Here is a 16,927-nt window from a genome sequence, read left to right on the forward strand (position 1 = left end):
CTATTTCGCGCACGAGGTACTAGCTGGACTTTCAACGAGCTAGTGTCCTTGTAGTTTAAGTTCATATCAGCAAGAAGATGACGTCACGTACGCGTGAAAACAAAAAAAGCATTTCATGCAGGCAAGTGTTTTGATAATGTTCCTGGACTTTATTTAACTTTAGTCGATACAAAAGTTTCAATTTTTTTAATGTAATACTTTATAGTTCCTTATTTGGCCATGCAGATTTTACATATACGTCTAGTTTATCTTAAATAACACCATTTCTGCAGTTTATCATTGTAGTTAAAATTACTTAGTGGAAATTTCGGTGAATCAGGTGAAACATTTTACTGCTGAGCTTTTGGCACCTCTTCAACAAAGATCCGAGACAGCGAACCCCAAGTGGTGTACGCGTTGGCAAGTTTGTGGCTGGTGGTACACTTTCCAACCCAGAATCCCACTCGCACCTTTCCCTTGTGGATGTTATTACAGTGACCTTCAATATGGCGGTGACGGTGAAGGTTGTGGTTCTTGCCGGTTCTCATATAGAACGCACCATCAATGGGTCCAGGAGAGCTGCACTCGGCGCCATTGAAGGTGAAATACCAACGGCTACAGCAGTCGTCACAGTTGGCAATCCTGAGGTTACCAGCAAAGTAAACGTGGAGGGCAGTGTCCGTGAAGTTCTTTACAAATTCACAATTCTGTAATAAAAATGATAGTTATAAATTTTGACTTATACCACTACAAAAAAAAAATCCTCAATCAGGAGTTCTGTTTTTCAGATTGTTATATTCATTCAACAGATTTAAACTTCCATTAATGAACGGAAAACGAATTAAGTGAATGAACGAGTGAACAAGCGAACGAATGAACGAATTAACGAATGAACACACAAAGGAACGAACCAATGAATAAATGAGTGAATGAATGAATAAATGAATTTATTAAAAATTTATAGAAATGAATGAGTGAGAAAGGAAAACAGTATAATTAAGTTAGTGTAGATACTTAAATGAATGTCGAACAACCTACTTAAATTGAGAAAATATTAAAGTCGATGGAGGATACAGAGGCGAAATTCACAAGCTCTATCGAGAGACGTCAATGCTCTGTGCAGCGTAAAAATGTTTAATATGTACAGAAAAGTGATAAATGTGGTTGTTACAAATTATTAACTTGTTCTTTTCTTTTGGTTATGCCCAACCCCCCTTTTCTGTGTTCACTCCTTAAATTCTCTTAATCCTTCCTCTAGCCACTACCCCTTTTTATGCCTGCCAAGCATGTTAATACGACTTTTTTGTTTTTATGTCAATTAACACATACCTTGATCAGGCCTTGGGCTTTGCCGTCTTCAACTCTCCATGTGCATTCTTTCCAGTTCATGTGCGAGGAAAGCTTTGGTGTTCCTGAAGTTCCACTGTCACCTTTCTCCCCTCTTTCGCCTTTTTGGCCGGTGGGGCCCTGGACACCAGGTTCTCCCTTTGTTCCTTTCTTTCCTTCTGCTCCAGGTGGTCCCTGGGGTCCAGTCCTCCCTGGGCTTCCCCGGTCTCCTCTTGCTCCGTCACGTCCATCGCATCCGTCACGCCCTGGGGATCCCGGCATGCCATGCATACCAGGAATACCATTTACTCCTGGTTGTCCACCGCAACGCAATTGTTGGGTCTGTAACAGATATAACAGAACACGTTTTTCGTTTCTATAGCTATTTGGCACTAAACTATCAATTGACAATTCTATAACAACGATATTTATTGTATTACCTTTATATCTGACAATGTTTCTAACAGATAAAGATTTAGTTAATAAAAAAACAGCAAAGACAAAAGTTGACTAGTTTTAAACGAATTACTAAATGAATGATGATTTAGGGATTTAAGTAAAGATGCCTCTTTGGAAAACTTTTCAAGTATGTTCTTGAATAACCAGGAGCCATAATCGGGGACGGAGACCGTAAGCGCGTGCCATTTCAATATTGGGGGGTGTCCCCATGATATGGAACAATTGTGCTATTTTTAGCACAAATTGCGCCATCGCGTGTGGTACGCGCGCGTACTGCTGCGAGGATTTTTGCGTGGACGTCGCGCAGAGAAAAACAAACAAAATGGCGTCCAAAATTACCACTTCAAGTAAAGCAGATATTAGATTTTTTTCATCTGTTTCCACTCCTCAGTTACATCAAGCCTTCCTTGAGCACTTCCTTGAAAGCCATTATGAAAGTGAGGGTGATTCAAGTGGTTCGGTTGTCTGCAGTAGCATTTTTCCCGACAAATTCAGTTAGACTAAGTCGTGAACAGCGTGAAAACGCGTCGGAGATGTCGTACGAGGAGGCGCAAGACAATTTACACTTACTCGTTTTAGAGCGCAGCGACAAGGAGAAGCAAAGCATAAAGATCGCCAGGGACAAACAGAGACCATATTTTTGCCGAAATACGACTGTATACATCATGCCGTTCTTTTTTCGATGCTTTAATATGTTGTACAGCAGTCTTGCAAGTTTATAGCTAGGACTTTGATACTGAGTAAACGGAATAGTTTAGGAATATCTTTACATGTTTCTTAATATTTTACCCCATTCAAGTTCCTTATCTGACTGATGCTGCTCCGAAATATTTCTTTAACCCTTTAACCGGCAGATTTCTGTGACTTTCTTAAGGGGTTTTTTGGGCTTATACATTCTGTAGAACTTCGTGATTGCATATAAGAAGTCCAAGTAAAAATGTGTGCTGTTTCGAAACACCGAGGGCTCAGATTTTTATTGTGACGTCAGTAGTCGGCAGTTGCTTCGTTCGTAGGCGAGCTGTTGGGCTTGGATTTGGCTCGTTTTGTGTTTATAAGTGATTTTTCGAGTCATTTTTCACTGCAGAAGCCCCCAGGCTGGCATCATTAAGCTAGAGTGGTGGGTAGAGGCCAGCATCTGAAAGAAACCAGAGGTGAGAGATGATTTTGTCTTGATTGGAACGCCAGAAATATTCGAATCGAAAGATGGCGGTCCATGGGTAAAGTTGTCTCTCTGGCCGTTCTGTGGGTGGATTCCAAGACCTGCCAAGGCATTTTGGACGAGTTCTGACTTCCAAAGAATGCAATCGGTGCAACATTTTGCCGGCAGGATATGGAATGAAGGTAGGAAGTCTTTCATGCCGCCGCCATGACTGTTTTTCCCAAGCATCCCTTTCGGTCAGCAACGAGGAAATTACAGGTTTGCAAGCATAGCTCTAATCGAATAGTAATTGCTGAGTCTTCTGAATGATTGATGGGAAATTTCCTTGGTGAACGGAAGGGAATAGGGTTGAAGTTTGCTGCAAATGTATATTTTTGAAGTCAGAATTATTTTTTCATTAAAAAAATGGAGGCAAAGATGTGTGTTTTTTGTTGTTGTCCTGTTACGTAGAAAACGGGCATTTTCAAATTTGCTGCTGAACAAACAACCATATGCAACAGAAATCAAGAGTTGTAGTCAGTTAGTTGGCTTTTAAAGCTATGAAAATTATCACTTTGCCATAAAAAGCAGTCATTAATATCATGTGCCCAGATATGTAAAAGCTAGAGTGTTTTCAATCACTGCTGGTGTTTTTCGTACACATATGTACGATTGCCGGTTAAAGGGTTAAGTCTCCTGTATTTTAATTTTCAATGCAGCAATAACTTTTCATATGGACATGTACTTACTTTGTTAGATAAAGCTGCAGTATATTTTGGCGGTTTTTGAAAGCAGGAAGCATTCCACTATTGCTATTAATGTAAAAAAAAAATCTTTTTTACTCAGGAGTGACAAATTTAAAGGTTAAATTGCAATCAGTGAGCCAAAAAGATAATAATGAAGTCACAGGAGAAAATAATAAAAAAAACTTTCCTTACTCTCAGGGAAAACTGTGTATTCAAAATTCAAAATTGCACATTAACAGTATAAAATGTCTTGGACTACAGAAATTAAGTGCAGTCTGGTTATGCAACTATTACAACTATTATGGTTGTTAAACTGAAATTCAACTTCCCACTACCATTTAATTAGCCTTGTGTTTTATCTTGGGTATTGATCAGGCCTCTTTGTTAAATTTCCTGCTTGTAGGGACAGGACTGATAATAATAACAAAACAAAAGTAAAACAAAGAAAATAACAAACAAAAAAAACAAGCACTAAGGGTCAGGTCAAACTAACCTGTAGTTAGAAGCACTAAAAGATGAGCATCTGTTATATTATTGACATTATTACTAGATATACATATAAAACGCATCATATTAAGCATCATGAAAAACAAAACTAACTCTATTTCATATGTTTAATGAAATGAAGGCAAAGTGCTTATATTCCATTCAAAAGAGGAACATATATATACAAAGTGAAGCTCAGATTCATCACACTTAACTGACTCAGTTCCTTATGCCACACAAACAGTGTAGTTATGGCTATTCTACCTGAAAGAATATACAAGCTAAAAAGTTTGAAGTTTTATAACCCTTTCACCTTTCACTTTTACTTTGTTTTGGTTAAACAACAAAACTGGATTATTCCTTCTTTATTAGGAGCAGATTCAGAATTTGTCCTATAGCTAGTTGGAAGGGAGGAAACTGAAGGAAATTGTAAACCAAAAATAAAGAAATCAGTATAGCCATACAATTAGGGAGAAGTGACAAAAAACTTTAACAAATCACTCCTAAGATCTAATTTGTGACAAAACTGGACATAGTTCAAAAGATTCATCAAAAGTTAAGATTCAGTACATATCACAGATGCTTCGACTGAGGTTACCAATGAGAAAGATGACAGAAGAACCATATAGCAAACAATATTGTTTGGTGATGCAAGACATGCAAGACACCTATAAAAAATCATTGATTTACTTTTGGCAAAAATCATGGATGTGCTATCCATAACATATCTTTTTTTAGTATACTATTAGTCCATTTTATGTAAGGAGAATTAAACTTAGACCTGCTGCAGTTTGGCATTCAAGAGTTTAAGTAACACATATTAAATATTAAATAGCATGTGTCTTTCTCTCCAAATTAAGTTTAGGAAAGGGTGCTAGCCTTCACCTTTTTTACTCATCCAATTAAAATTACGATTTTTTTATTTCTGCAGAACACTTTTTTGAATAAATGGCACCCTATAGCATAACTTTGAATGTCCTATCGATGAAAAAATAACTACAGAAGATATTTAAATATGCTCCTGTCAATGAGTACAGTAAAGTGCAAGATAAGAGTAATAAAATTAATTTAAATAGGTTTATTTTTGGAATCATAAAATATCAAAATTAATCAGTTTAAAAATATAGAGTTTTGTGACTTCTTATCTCCGATTAAATGCAAAACAACTCTTAAATCGTAGATGAAATTATAATCTTTTGACAAAAAGGTTGAGGTATATACTTCTCTATATATGATCACATGCTCAAATCAAATAAATGCCTGACTTTCAAGACAAACAGAAACCCTGGTCGATAGCAGAGATGCACAAAGACACTGTTTTGAGGCCATTTCTTGCAAATCAAATGTCTGTGGTACTTCGACACGTAATCAACCAGGGCATATTTAATAATATAAAAAGCTTTATTATAACCAAGATTTATAACCGGGATTTATAATAATGCTCAAGTACATACCGGTACATAAGTAAGCTTATTTACAGTCACACCAGGATCGATTGTATTTTGCTCGTTCGTCTCGATCCGCGCTGCAAGCTCTCCCGGCAAATACGAAATTATTTCCACAGAAGAAGACACAGCCAAGTTGCTTCTGTTGTCACTGTATAATTACGATTTTCATTTTTGGCGATGCTTGGAGTATCGATCAGACCGCGATGGTTTCGATCAGTAATTCAAATAATGTTCATATCGCGAATTTCATCTCAGAAAACTTCTTCAGCAGTTGCAACGGTAGTTAATCTTGTGCTTTACATCAAGGAGATGAATTTAGTTTGACATGGCAGTTGCACAGCTTGGTATACGATATACTGTCCATACAAAATTTGAGGTTTTCACTGAACTTGACTGCCTTCTTTTCGAGTTTTCGTGCAGACTCGAATGGTTTCGCGACACACGTGACACTGAACACGCAACTCCGGTTACATCCGAGCGGACCCACGCGAGAACCCGCGCAATTTTGCGTGTATTCGCGCGGTTTATGACGTCGAAGATGGCGCAATTTGTGCTAAAAATAGCACAATTGTTCCATATCATGGGGACAACCTCAATCGCGCGCTTACGGTCTCCGTCCCCGATTATGGCTCCTGGAATAACTGAATCCAGTCAAATACAGCATATGATGACATTACAGAAGTATCTCGCAATAAAAAAATATGATGTAATGCATATGAAATTATTTTAATTCTATGAAAGTGATAATTGATCATCGCAGTGAATTTCGAATTTTAAGCAAATAAAGAAGCCTGAAAAAAACCAGGGCTTCAAAGTATATCTTGTACTGTTGTCTAAAATTTAATAAACTCACTTTGTTGGTGCAGTTGTTGTCCGTTGCAGAGCACAAGGCAATCAGGGATAAAATCAGCAAAAATAACATGACGATCTGCGATATTTGCACCTTTGATTTGTTTGGACCTGTGGAAAATGGAAATAAAGATGATGTTCGAAAGTTGTAATGTCAACACTATAAAATTTATCTGAGTTTCTAAGCAAAATTCGTAGCTTAATTCAGCACTTGGATAAAGCCGTATTTTGCGTGGATACGAAGTTTACGTATTTTAAATAGATTTAGCCAAGCCTAAAAGCGGAGCTCCTCGGTTATTCCCTTTTTCTTTTAACTAAATCTGAATTTACTGACCAAAGGCAAAAAAATAGGCAAAGGAAAAAAAATTAGGATTTGAGTCCACCATCCAATGGAAAACACTTACCTGGTCAGCAGTCAACTTCGGAAAAAAATATGAGCTCGATGGGTTCTAGTAAGCGGAAACCTTTTTTTGACAGCTGTCCATTGAATGTAACAAGGCAAGGTAATACCGTTACGATGGTTGCCAGTGACGTAAAGAGAATAACCAAAATTTGTTTACCAATGATAGGGCATTTATTGGATACCATTTTTGTTGTGGTAACTGATAATTAATTGTTTGTAGAACTGATCCGTCAACGTATATAACAGCTGTAAAGTACGTAAAACTGTTTTGAGCCTCGATCGATTATTAAGTTTTTGATATTGTGATATGACTCATCTTTGATCTTAGTTGAAAACAAAAACGCTTTTTAAAAAATCAGCAGGAGCACACTCGACGAGGAAATTCTGTCAAAAGACTTCAGGGATGTCACTGTAAAGTTTTCCATTATCGCTCTAAAAGGCATATATGTGAAAACTAACGCGATTAATTTTTTTGAGTCTAATGCTTGCGTGCGCTTTGCGCATGCGCATTATTGAGTCTAATGCTTGCGTGCGCTTTGCGCATGCGCATTAGACTCTTTGTTATATGAAAAAAGCTGTTAGCAATCCCAAGGGAATGGTTCGGGATCGATAATCGTTCGCTGTAATGTAGAAAACAATGATCAGCTGCAAGAACGGACTCCGTACGGACACGCACGATTAGTTTCAATTAAAAACAGCCAATCAGCGACACGTGTTCCCACGCATAATTAAAAGTTCTTTCTCAAGTCACGATTATTCAACACTTGAACAGGACGAAATAATTTTCCAGTTAAGACATTTGTAAGCTTTTTGTGAAAATAAATCTTCGTTTTCAGTTCAGTTAAGCACTTGTGTTTTCGTCTTGCTTAAAAAGCAAGACGTCTTTGAGAAAAAATATTTCGACGGTGACTCGCGTTTATTTACACAATGCGGCCAAATATTTATTTTGTTTTAAAAAATAGAAAACTTTTCCTCGGTTTTTGTATTTAAGTCATTCGAATTTTGACCAATTTTTTCTTTACAGTGCAAGCAAAAACCTTCAAAAATAAAAGATGTACATGGATAAATGTAAATCAAGTTACGCGACTAAATCAAAATGCGTTTGTTTGGCCGCTTTGCAGTATTACACTGTCCCGGCCTTTGCCATACACTGAAATCGAATTTCATGCTTTTACGACTCTCAGAGATCTTAAGTTCTTCTTACAGCTAGAAAAATCATAAAATGGTTACATTGATATGGAAGTGATGATTCGCGAAATTTGTACATCATGATAAACAGTCTTCGCTCCTGTGTATGGTAGCTCGATAATAATTGCCTAGTTTCCAGCGTTCAAAAGGTCATCATTATATTGACGTGAGCATTTACACCCGTTTTTAGGAAAATCTGTCACTAAGTGCTTACAGTACAATGGAGTAACAGTCACTATTTCAAGTGCTTTTATTGCAAAATCTGTTTCAAGAGTCATCATCAAAATGGTGAAAAATCTGAAAGAAAACGATGTGAAGTTCTTCAACCCTTGTTGTAATGAACATGCTTTTTGTAAATCGTCACGCAATCTTGTCCAAATGTTTAATCGTTTCTGCTTTTACGGACAATACGGAAGAAGTAACATCAACTCCTGTTCATACTTTAAATTTTGTGAAGCATATAACATTTATGACTGTTTCGTTTTCATCCATAATCATCCACGATGCCCCTAGCTTGCTGTAAGCATTTTAAATTAAACTCCCGAACACAAACCTCTAACCAATTTTAACCGGCTTACGAAAACCGCGCAATCTGTATCACTATGCCATACGGCATTAGACTCATGTCACCCTTGGTGACCTATTTTCTGATTTACTAGCCAAATTTTAAAGTGGTAGAAATGTATAAATAACAAATGTTATTACCCTTATTTGCGAACTGTTGTTACCTTTCCAAAATCGTAGCGGGCGTTTTCCCGTACCCAGAACACCAGTTTTACCTCTCCGAAAACAACAAATGTGAAGAAATTTTGATGGATATCGGGGCTTCCGAAAACAAATTTACCGAAATAATCCGTCGTCATGAATCTGCCGTCTCAGTTTAAAAAGCGTTAATTAGATAATATCATATCAATCGAACCATTGTTTTAAGGAGGAACATTATTTTAGTCCTTTAAGTCCCATTTAGCAACAACATGCTCTTAGTCCGATGTTGAATCTCACAAGATCTGCGTTGATAAAGAAAACAGATACCGACTTTCTGTGTGGATACGATATTTACCTATATGAAGGACGTGTCTAATAAGAATTCACTAACAAGTGCAAGCAAACTTAAAGGTACTTGATGAGGCGTGAAAAGTGAGAGTTTCTCAGTACAATTTGCTTACAGAAGCTTGGGTGCTTTATACACATCATGGATGGTATTGGTGATTTTTATCGAAACATTTAAAGACGTTAAAAAAATCACTAACCTTTCAACACGGCAACTGGATAGTGTCTTTTTGGAAAAAGAAAGATTTACACTACAACAGAAGAAAACAATCAACATCAACATCAAATCCAATTAAGAATAAAAAGAATTGGTGGAACTAGAAGCGCTAATCTCTCCAATGCTTACCTGTCGTTGTTCAAGTTAAACTGATCAGAGTGAAAATATTGGTTATTATTTATCTGACTCTTTTCTTGCTTGTTTACTGAGCATCTCGTGGCAATAGAGTGGTTTATTTGTTCAACTGGGCAATTAATTCTTCAGTTTGCGTGTTTGTGATCACGATTTTAAAGAGATGATTAGTCAATAGAATCTCGTTCCTAATTGCAACTTACACATTGTCACGACTTGAGCAAAGAAACTGTCAGAAGTTCTTTTGGACAATCATGAGAACAGCGAGGCTGTGTTTATCAACCTGGATAACTTGAAAATGGCGTTTTGTCAGGTTGTCCCAGTACCCATTTAGACTGCTGGAGGGGTAAGATGCACGGTGAGATTAAAATTAATTTCCTGCCCAAGATAAAAAGATCTCTGTATCATTTCGCAGTTTTTCTCGAAAAAATCATGCGTTGATCCAGTGAGATGAAACCGTTTATTCTTTCTGTGCGTGTTTCTGATTACGCTTTTTAAGAGTTGAATAGTCACTTAATAAGGTATCACGGAACCCCAATGAAGTATATATTTTCTGAAAGTTTATTGAATAAAGATTGTAATTTTAGATTTTGCTTTTATCATATAGACCATAATAAGCAACGTCAGCATTTTGTTTGCAGTAATGATGTTGCGCAACATTAGGTTTATTTGAGAACTACATATATTGGTCTAAAAAACGGTGTATCAGATTTTTCTTTTCTTGCTCCATTAAGTTTTTATAAATTTTTAAACTTTAAAATGACGTTTTTAGGGCTTTTTTAGGATTAAAAATTCATAAAAAATTAATGGAGCAAGAAAAGAAAAATCTGAGACACCTTTTTTTAGACCAATATATGTAAAACAAATTTCACATAAAATTTTGGGCTCTGACGTAAATGTGTCCTCAAATAAAATTTAAACCTAATGTTGCACAACATCATAATTGCAAACAAAATGCTGTCATTGCTTATTATGGTTTATATGATCAAAACGAAATCCAAAATTACAATCTTTATTCAATAAGCTTTCAGAAAATATATACTTTATTGGGGTTACCATTGATTGTTTTCACACAATTTCACTTGGAACGAAAACGCCAATTTTCCTTCCGTGATACCTTAAGTCTTTTTCCTAATTGTAAATTACACATTGTCGCGACTTGAGCAAAGAAACTGTCAGAAATTCTTTTCGGCAACCATGAGAACAGGGAGCCTGTGTTTATGAACCAGCTGGATAACTTGATAATGGCACTTGAGAAATTAAGAAAGATTGTTAAGTACTCTTATCATTACCTTTAGCGAAATAGGAATGAATCTAAGCCAATTCCTAACAACTTGGTCTTTAAGACCCAACGAAGAAGACAGTCGACACCAACATCATCAACATCAAAACCAAAAAAAAGTCCAAATAAAAACTTATCGGAGTGAATTATTTTTTTTTTAATTTTTATCCCTTTTTAATTTATTACTTGAATGAACATCTCGTAACAATATCAATACTGGCCTAGCTGTTAAACTGGACAATTAATTTTGCTGTGCATGTTTCTGATCACACATTTTAAAAGTTGAATAGTCCACAGAATCTTGTTCCTAACTGCAAGGTACACATTGTAGCGACTTGAGCAAAGAAACTGTCTCTTTTTCAGAATCATGAGAACAGCAAGGCTATGTTCATGAACCTTAATAACTTGATAATGGCTTATAAGAAATTAGTTGCGTTTCACTGTCTTGTTGTGCATAACAAAGAATTCAATTTCGCTTTGTCATTTGTTTTTCCACTTAAATTGTATTTTCTTGGGCAAGGGAAATATTTTTAAATTTTTCTTCGACGAGACAAAGGGCTACAGAAATGATTTCAATATTGCATTAAGTTTCAATTTTTGTCGTTCACATTTCTGTATGAGGAATATGCATATAAGAATCTTTGATTTAGAAATCATTTGACCAAGAATCAGTCATTTCACACTATCAAAATCAATGACCGGCTGTATCTGTTGGGTTTTCTTTACTATAACTATCGTTTATGCTCGTATATATACTTTTTCGTATATAGGGCCTCTCAAGGCATAATTTGTGTATTAACGCTGCAAATCTTTTCGAATTTGTTAGCCAACATTGAAGTGGCAGAAACTTATTATTACCCTTATTTACGAGCTGTTATTCCGAAAATGGCTGGCGTTTTCCGAGAACAACATTTTTACCTGCGAAAACAACACGTGTTATATTTTTCATATTACGAAGGTCTGACGTGATATTTCACTAAAGAACCTCTGAGGGGATAACAGGTCTTCTTAAGCAGATTACTGAAATGATCCGTCGGGTATCCATGTATCAGATAGAAAAGCGTTAATTAGACAGTATAACTCGAGTCAATTTTTTAACAAGAACACGATTTTAGTCCGATTAAGGAAAAACATGATTTTAGTCGCATTTTGAATTCAACAAGGTCTGCGTTGATAAAGAAAACAAATGAACCGACTTTTTGTATGGATACAATATTTACCTATATGAAGAACCTGTTTTTAAAAATTACGTTTGAAATATAGAAAATCATAATTTTTTAAAGCGTTGCTCTGTCTCAAACGCTTAAGACAGTAGTAAATGGTATTGGTGATTTTGATCGAAACATCCGAACACGTTAAAATAAATCACTTACCTCCACGTAACATGAAAACAAAGTCCTACACAGTGAAACAGAAAATTGCGTGATCAGAAACTTGCTGTGCATGTTTCTGATCACGCTTTTTAATTGTTGAGTAGTCTTTAGAGTCTTGTTCCTAATTGCAAGTTACACATTGTGGCAACTTAAGCAAAGAAACTGTCAGAAATTCTTTTGGACAATCATGAGAACAGCGAGGCTGTGTTTATAAACCTGGATAACTTGAAAATGGCTTTTAATGTTAAATTAATAAGAAATAGGGTGTGTTTCACTGCCTGTTGCTCATAACAAAGGAAACCAGTTTAATTGCTTTGTCATTTGTTTTTCCATTTTAGGATGCGATTGTTAAAATTATTATATTTTTTTCTCAGGCAAGGGAACCTTTTTTATTTCTTTTTCTTCAAGGAGACTACAGCTATAGCGATGGGTCGAATATAGCATTATGTTTCATTTTTTCGTCCTTCACATTTCTGTATGAATTAGGTATTGGAATATTTGATTAAGAAATTTTTATTGAGACTTTTTGAGAAACTTAAGGATCATTCATGGCACACAGTTAGATATCAAAATCAAGGACTGTATCTGCTGGGTTTTCTTTTTTATACCTCTCATTTATCGCGCAAGCCGTGCTCTTGAATGTTTTTTTCATACATACAGTCGACTCCCGATAATTCGAACCCTCGCTAATTCGAACCTCGCGCTAATATACGAACCAGCTGAAATCTATTTCCTCTGGATTTCCGTCATACATTTACTTAAATTTCTCCCTCCCGCTAGCTCAAAGCAATTTTGTTTCCCTTGGCGCGACGAAAATTGATGATGATGATGATGATGATGAGGTCATTTTCTATATAACTTTACTCTAACTCGAACCGTGTCTGTCAAGAAGTGAATAGTTAAAATAAACAGTTTGTTGTAGTCCAAAACATTGAATCTATTTTAAAGCAACTGTGTAGTTTTTCGGTCTTTTTTTACATTACACAAAACGGGTCAGTCCAGTTCAGGTTTCGCTGGCTTAGCAGACATTAAACCACAATGCATTCTATCTTCATGCATAAAGCGTTGTTATCTCCTTCTTCAAAATGTCAATAAATCTCTTGTGTCCTTTGAAGTGTATTGTTTCATTTTCACTCAACTCAGTTCTCGGAGCACAGTTTAATTTATAAATTAAATAGAAAATTAAACATCAACACATTTTTTTCCCTTATTTCTGATCATTTGTTCTCAACTCCCGATAACTCGAACTCCCGTAACTCGAACCTTTTCAATTTCTCTTGAAGGTTCGAGTTATCTGGAGTCGACTGTACGTGTTTTCTTATTTTCTAGTTTCTCTTCTTTCCAAACAAAGAAGGGTTTACCACTTTACTAAATCTAAGGCGGCGATATTTGTATTTCTTCCTCAAAACCGAGCTATTTTTGTCTATATTTTCTTGAAGTCGAAAACGGTTTATTTACTGTCGGATACGCGAAGAAGGAGAGGCATTTACTTAGCGGATAAAGGTGAAAAGTCGATCTTGCTTGCGCTGTCAGCTAAGCTTATGGAATCATTTCATTTCGCAGGTGAAATTAAAGTGAAATATATGTATTTCTATTTCTTTCTTATTGTTTATTCAAAATGAGATCCTCGCGAGGACCATTTTGTTGTATAGTCATTTTTTTAAAGCCCAGCTGGTTTTCAGCCTTCGCAAGTATAAACTCCGGTTTCAAGATCTATTGCATGAAGCAGCTAAGAGTATTGATGGCAGAAAAAAATTAAAGCAGTTTTGATGCGCAAAAAAAAAATTAAAATCGTATACGTGAACAGCAAATTTTAACGACATCCAACTGCTAAAAGTGCACTCCCCACGGCACGGTAAAAGACTAGTAGCTTTTTCCAATGCTCTCCATGTGTGACACATCGATCAGCAACACAGAAATATCTACATTTAGAGATCATTTCTATTGATCATTTTTAAATAATTGTTCTGCTAATCATAGTCCATGAGCCAGGACCTCAAAAATCTATTTCCGTAGCACCCCCAACCGAACAAAGTTTCATTGGTACCAAATCAAAGCTCAGGGCCTAGTGTTTTATATTCAACTTGTTTCCAGCTGTGAAAATGGAGCTTAACGAAGAAAATGAGGTGTTTGTAACAGGGGGTGGGTGGGGATAAATTTGAAACATTAGATCGGTGTTATATAACAACGCTGATATCTATAACATCGTTACACCAATATTCATTTGATTTGGATGAGTTAAATAATCGATCATACTCTATCAGTATGAGATGCTATTTAATGAATTAGCGAACGCCATAGAGGCCGTTGCTAAGGCCTATTTAATGAAACAACGACACTTCAAATCCAGAGTTTCAGAATGAAAGTTAAATGGCTGCGTTTTTAATAAAAGCTGTATTAGCGCAATAAAGGTTTAAAATAGGAAGCAATGTACAAACTAAACTACTCTCCAGGTGAAGAATTTCGGAATTATCAAGTATTTTCTTGCATTTTGAGGTATTTAACACCTTAGCAACCATTTGTTTACATGCAGGCCTTTGTGTACAGTATGCACACTGTCAAGCACACTGCACGGTTATATCCAGCAAGTACAGCGGTTATGAAATAAATGGAGTGAAATATATTGTGCTAGAATGAAATGTGGACGTTTTTGTACCAGTTATGTCATTATGGCAAAGATTGCTAGGCAAGGTTATTGAAAACGTTGTTCTTTTTTACCATTCGCAATGGTGAGTATACTGTACTTCACGAATAGCTGGTATATCAACTTCACAAACCCATCGCAGTTTTGTGTTCATATATGTTTCTAAACTCATTGAAATTCCACGAAACATGAAGAAATAAGGAAACTGTTAAAAATATGGAGAAACCGCTAACACATTCCTATTCAAACAAAACGACAGCTTCTATTTACAGAAATGATGGTAAATACAAAATGCTATTGATAATGCCTCCAATGGCTCTAATCATTCTTTTAGACTTAAAATGTAATAATAATAATGATAATGATAACAGTAATAGTAGTAATAGTAATAATAATAATAACAATAGCAATAACAATAAAAATGATAACAATAATTATAATTAAAACACATTTAAACACGATTACTGCATCATTTTTAAGAAAAAACTACTATCAATGCAGGTCCTGAAAATAAAAATAGCTAACAGTATGTATAAAGAATCACAGTATTTGAAAAAAAAAAACATAAAAAATAAAATTTCAAACTTTCCAATGGCAATGGAGTCGCAAATTCTAAAAAAATGTGTTTTTCTACACATATTAATTCTAGGTATTAACTAGTTAAAAGTCAGTATCTTCGGGTTCGCTATTATCCCCGTCTATGTCCTCCTTGCTTGACCAGTTGGTGCAACTACTGTCCCCGCAAAGACATGCATCTCTGCAAAGCATACCACTTCTTGTCCAGGATCAGCGCCGACTCCGGCGCTGTACCTTGCAGCCACAACAAACCAGCTCCATTACCGCCTCAGGTGCTAGAGCTTGGTCTGTCTAATTCAGTTCCTGGTCCTTTCATATATCATCCGTTACCTACTGAATTATGGGCTGTCGGGTTTGCCTCCAAAGCATTTCTCTAAATATAAGCCTGTAAGGTTGCTGTATATGTTTCTTGAGGGCAGACATTTCGTGGCGGGAGGTGGTGCGACTGTAATTCTTCATTTTGCAGAATAAGTGGTATCTAACTTGATTAACATCTTTCCCTGCCTTTCCATACAAAAAGCACACAAGTTCTTCAACATCTGCTGCATGTTCGTCCCTCACATGTACATTATCGTGGCCAAGGAGAAGAACTAGTTCTCGTAGTTTGTTATTTCCCTAACTAGCTTAAAAGCTTTCATTTTCCGTTTGCCGGAGAAGGCACTAACCGAATCGCAGCCAGTCAGTGCATGAAGGCCTGGAAGCACTTTGCATACTATTTCCGCTAAGCTAACTGATTGCAGACACTTGAAATGTCCACGATTCGAGAATGATTCTGAGTCGAACTTACGATGGCAATTCTTGCTGGGCTGTTTGTTTGATGATGGCTTGCCAGCACTTTCACGTCTGCATCAGAAGAGTAAATACTCAATTGTCGATGACCATTGTGAATGCATCCAGAACGTGCAAAAACATCCCAGTTCTTCCTGCTCGGTATAAAGCTCTGGGACTGCCGTTGACAACACACGACCATCGCTTCCCATAAGTCTTGTACCCAAGGAGCCATCTGTGACGTACACAAAACGTCCTTCTAGCTTGTGAGAATACGAATGCCTTGCTCATTCACAAGCAAGGAAATGAAGCAGGCAAGTCTTCCCAGTGCTCAGAAATGTCTTCCGGCCATTGTCGTAAGCAATTCAACGTTGCTGTGAGCTACTAATCTCCACAGTCTGTCCATCCCGACTGCGCTTGCTTCTTTCAGCATTTTTGATTGAAATTACAGAGTACTGATGCCCGGCTTATAGCACTATATGCACTGAAATTGTCTGGCACATCTGTCATTGCCTGAATCACAGCCATGGCATCAATGATAACAAAGGTAGAAAGTAGTGAAGAGGGCAACACAGGAACATTTTTATCCAGCAACTTAGGCAAAACGGCTTTGTTTGTCTTTGCCAGCAGTGATCCATTAAGTGCTGCTAAAGACCAAGGTAGCGCGCCTAGTTGGTGTGCAAACAAGTCTCTGATATACCTTGCGATTCTCATCTGGAGTCTGACCAATAACAAGAAGTCTGGCGATGAGATTTCTGTCTGCCTTGAGCATTACATCCCTGCCTCCTGTCTCCGCGGCTTTGGATTTCACTGCATTTGTAAACGTTTACAGCTTCAGTTTGGTGAGGGTGTCGAGGGTGGCA

At 36.7% G+C, this 16,927-nt stretch overlaps 1 protein-coding gene across 1 annotated transcript; it reads right to left on the reverse strand.

Moving 5' to 3' along the window:
• Positions 1-302: 302 nt before the first annotated feature.
• On the reverse strand, positions 303-16,299 carry LOC144648216 (uncharacterized). The gene is made up of 5 exons (XM_078507834.1): positions 16,084-16,299; positions 12,077-12,101; positions 6,436-6,542; positions 1,309-1,647; positions 303-686 (listed from the first exon to the last, which is right to left on the reverse strand). Exons 1-5 carry the CDS (start codon positions 16,297-16,299, stop codon positions 330-332), a joined length of 1,044 nt encoding a protein of 347 aa, XP_078363960.1. The 3' UTR covers positions 303-329.
• Between the last annotated feature and the right edge of the window lie 628 nt (positions 16,300-16,927).

The sequence above is a fragment of the Oculina patagonica genome, chromosome 4 (assembly GCF_052425735.1).
Source record: "Oculina patagonica isolate OP01 chromosome 4, crgOcupat, whole genome shotgun sequence".
Taxonomy (NCBI): domain Eukaryota; kingdom Metazoa; phylum Cnidaria; class Anthozoa; order Scleractinia; family Oculinidae; genus Oculina; species Oculina patagonica.

Bases quoted from the DNA above. Each gene is read 5' to 3' on its own strand.
- LOC144648216 (XM_078507834.1), bottom strand. From the start codon at position 16,299: ATGGCTCCTTGGGTACAAGACTTATGGGAAGCGATGGTCGTGTGTTGT. The intron at 12,102-16,083 runs GTAAGTTCGACT...TTCACTGTGTAG, and splicing joins GCCCAGCAAGAATTGCCATC to GACTTTGTTTTCATGTTACG. The intron at 6,543-12,076 runs GTAAGTGATTTA...CATTTTCCACAG, and splicing joins TGTTTTCATGTTACGTGGAG to GTCCAAACAAATCAAAGGTG.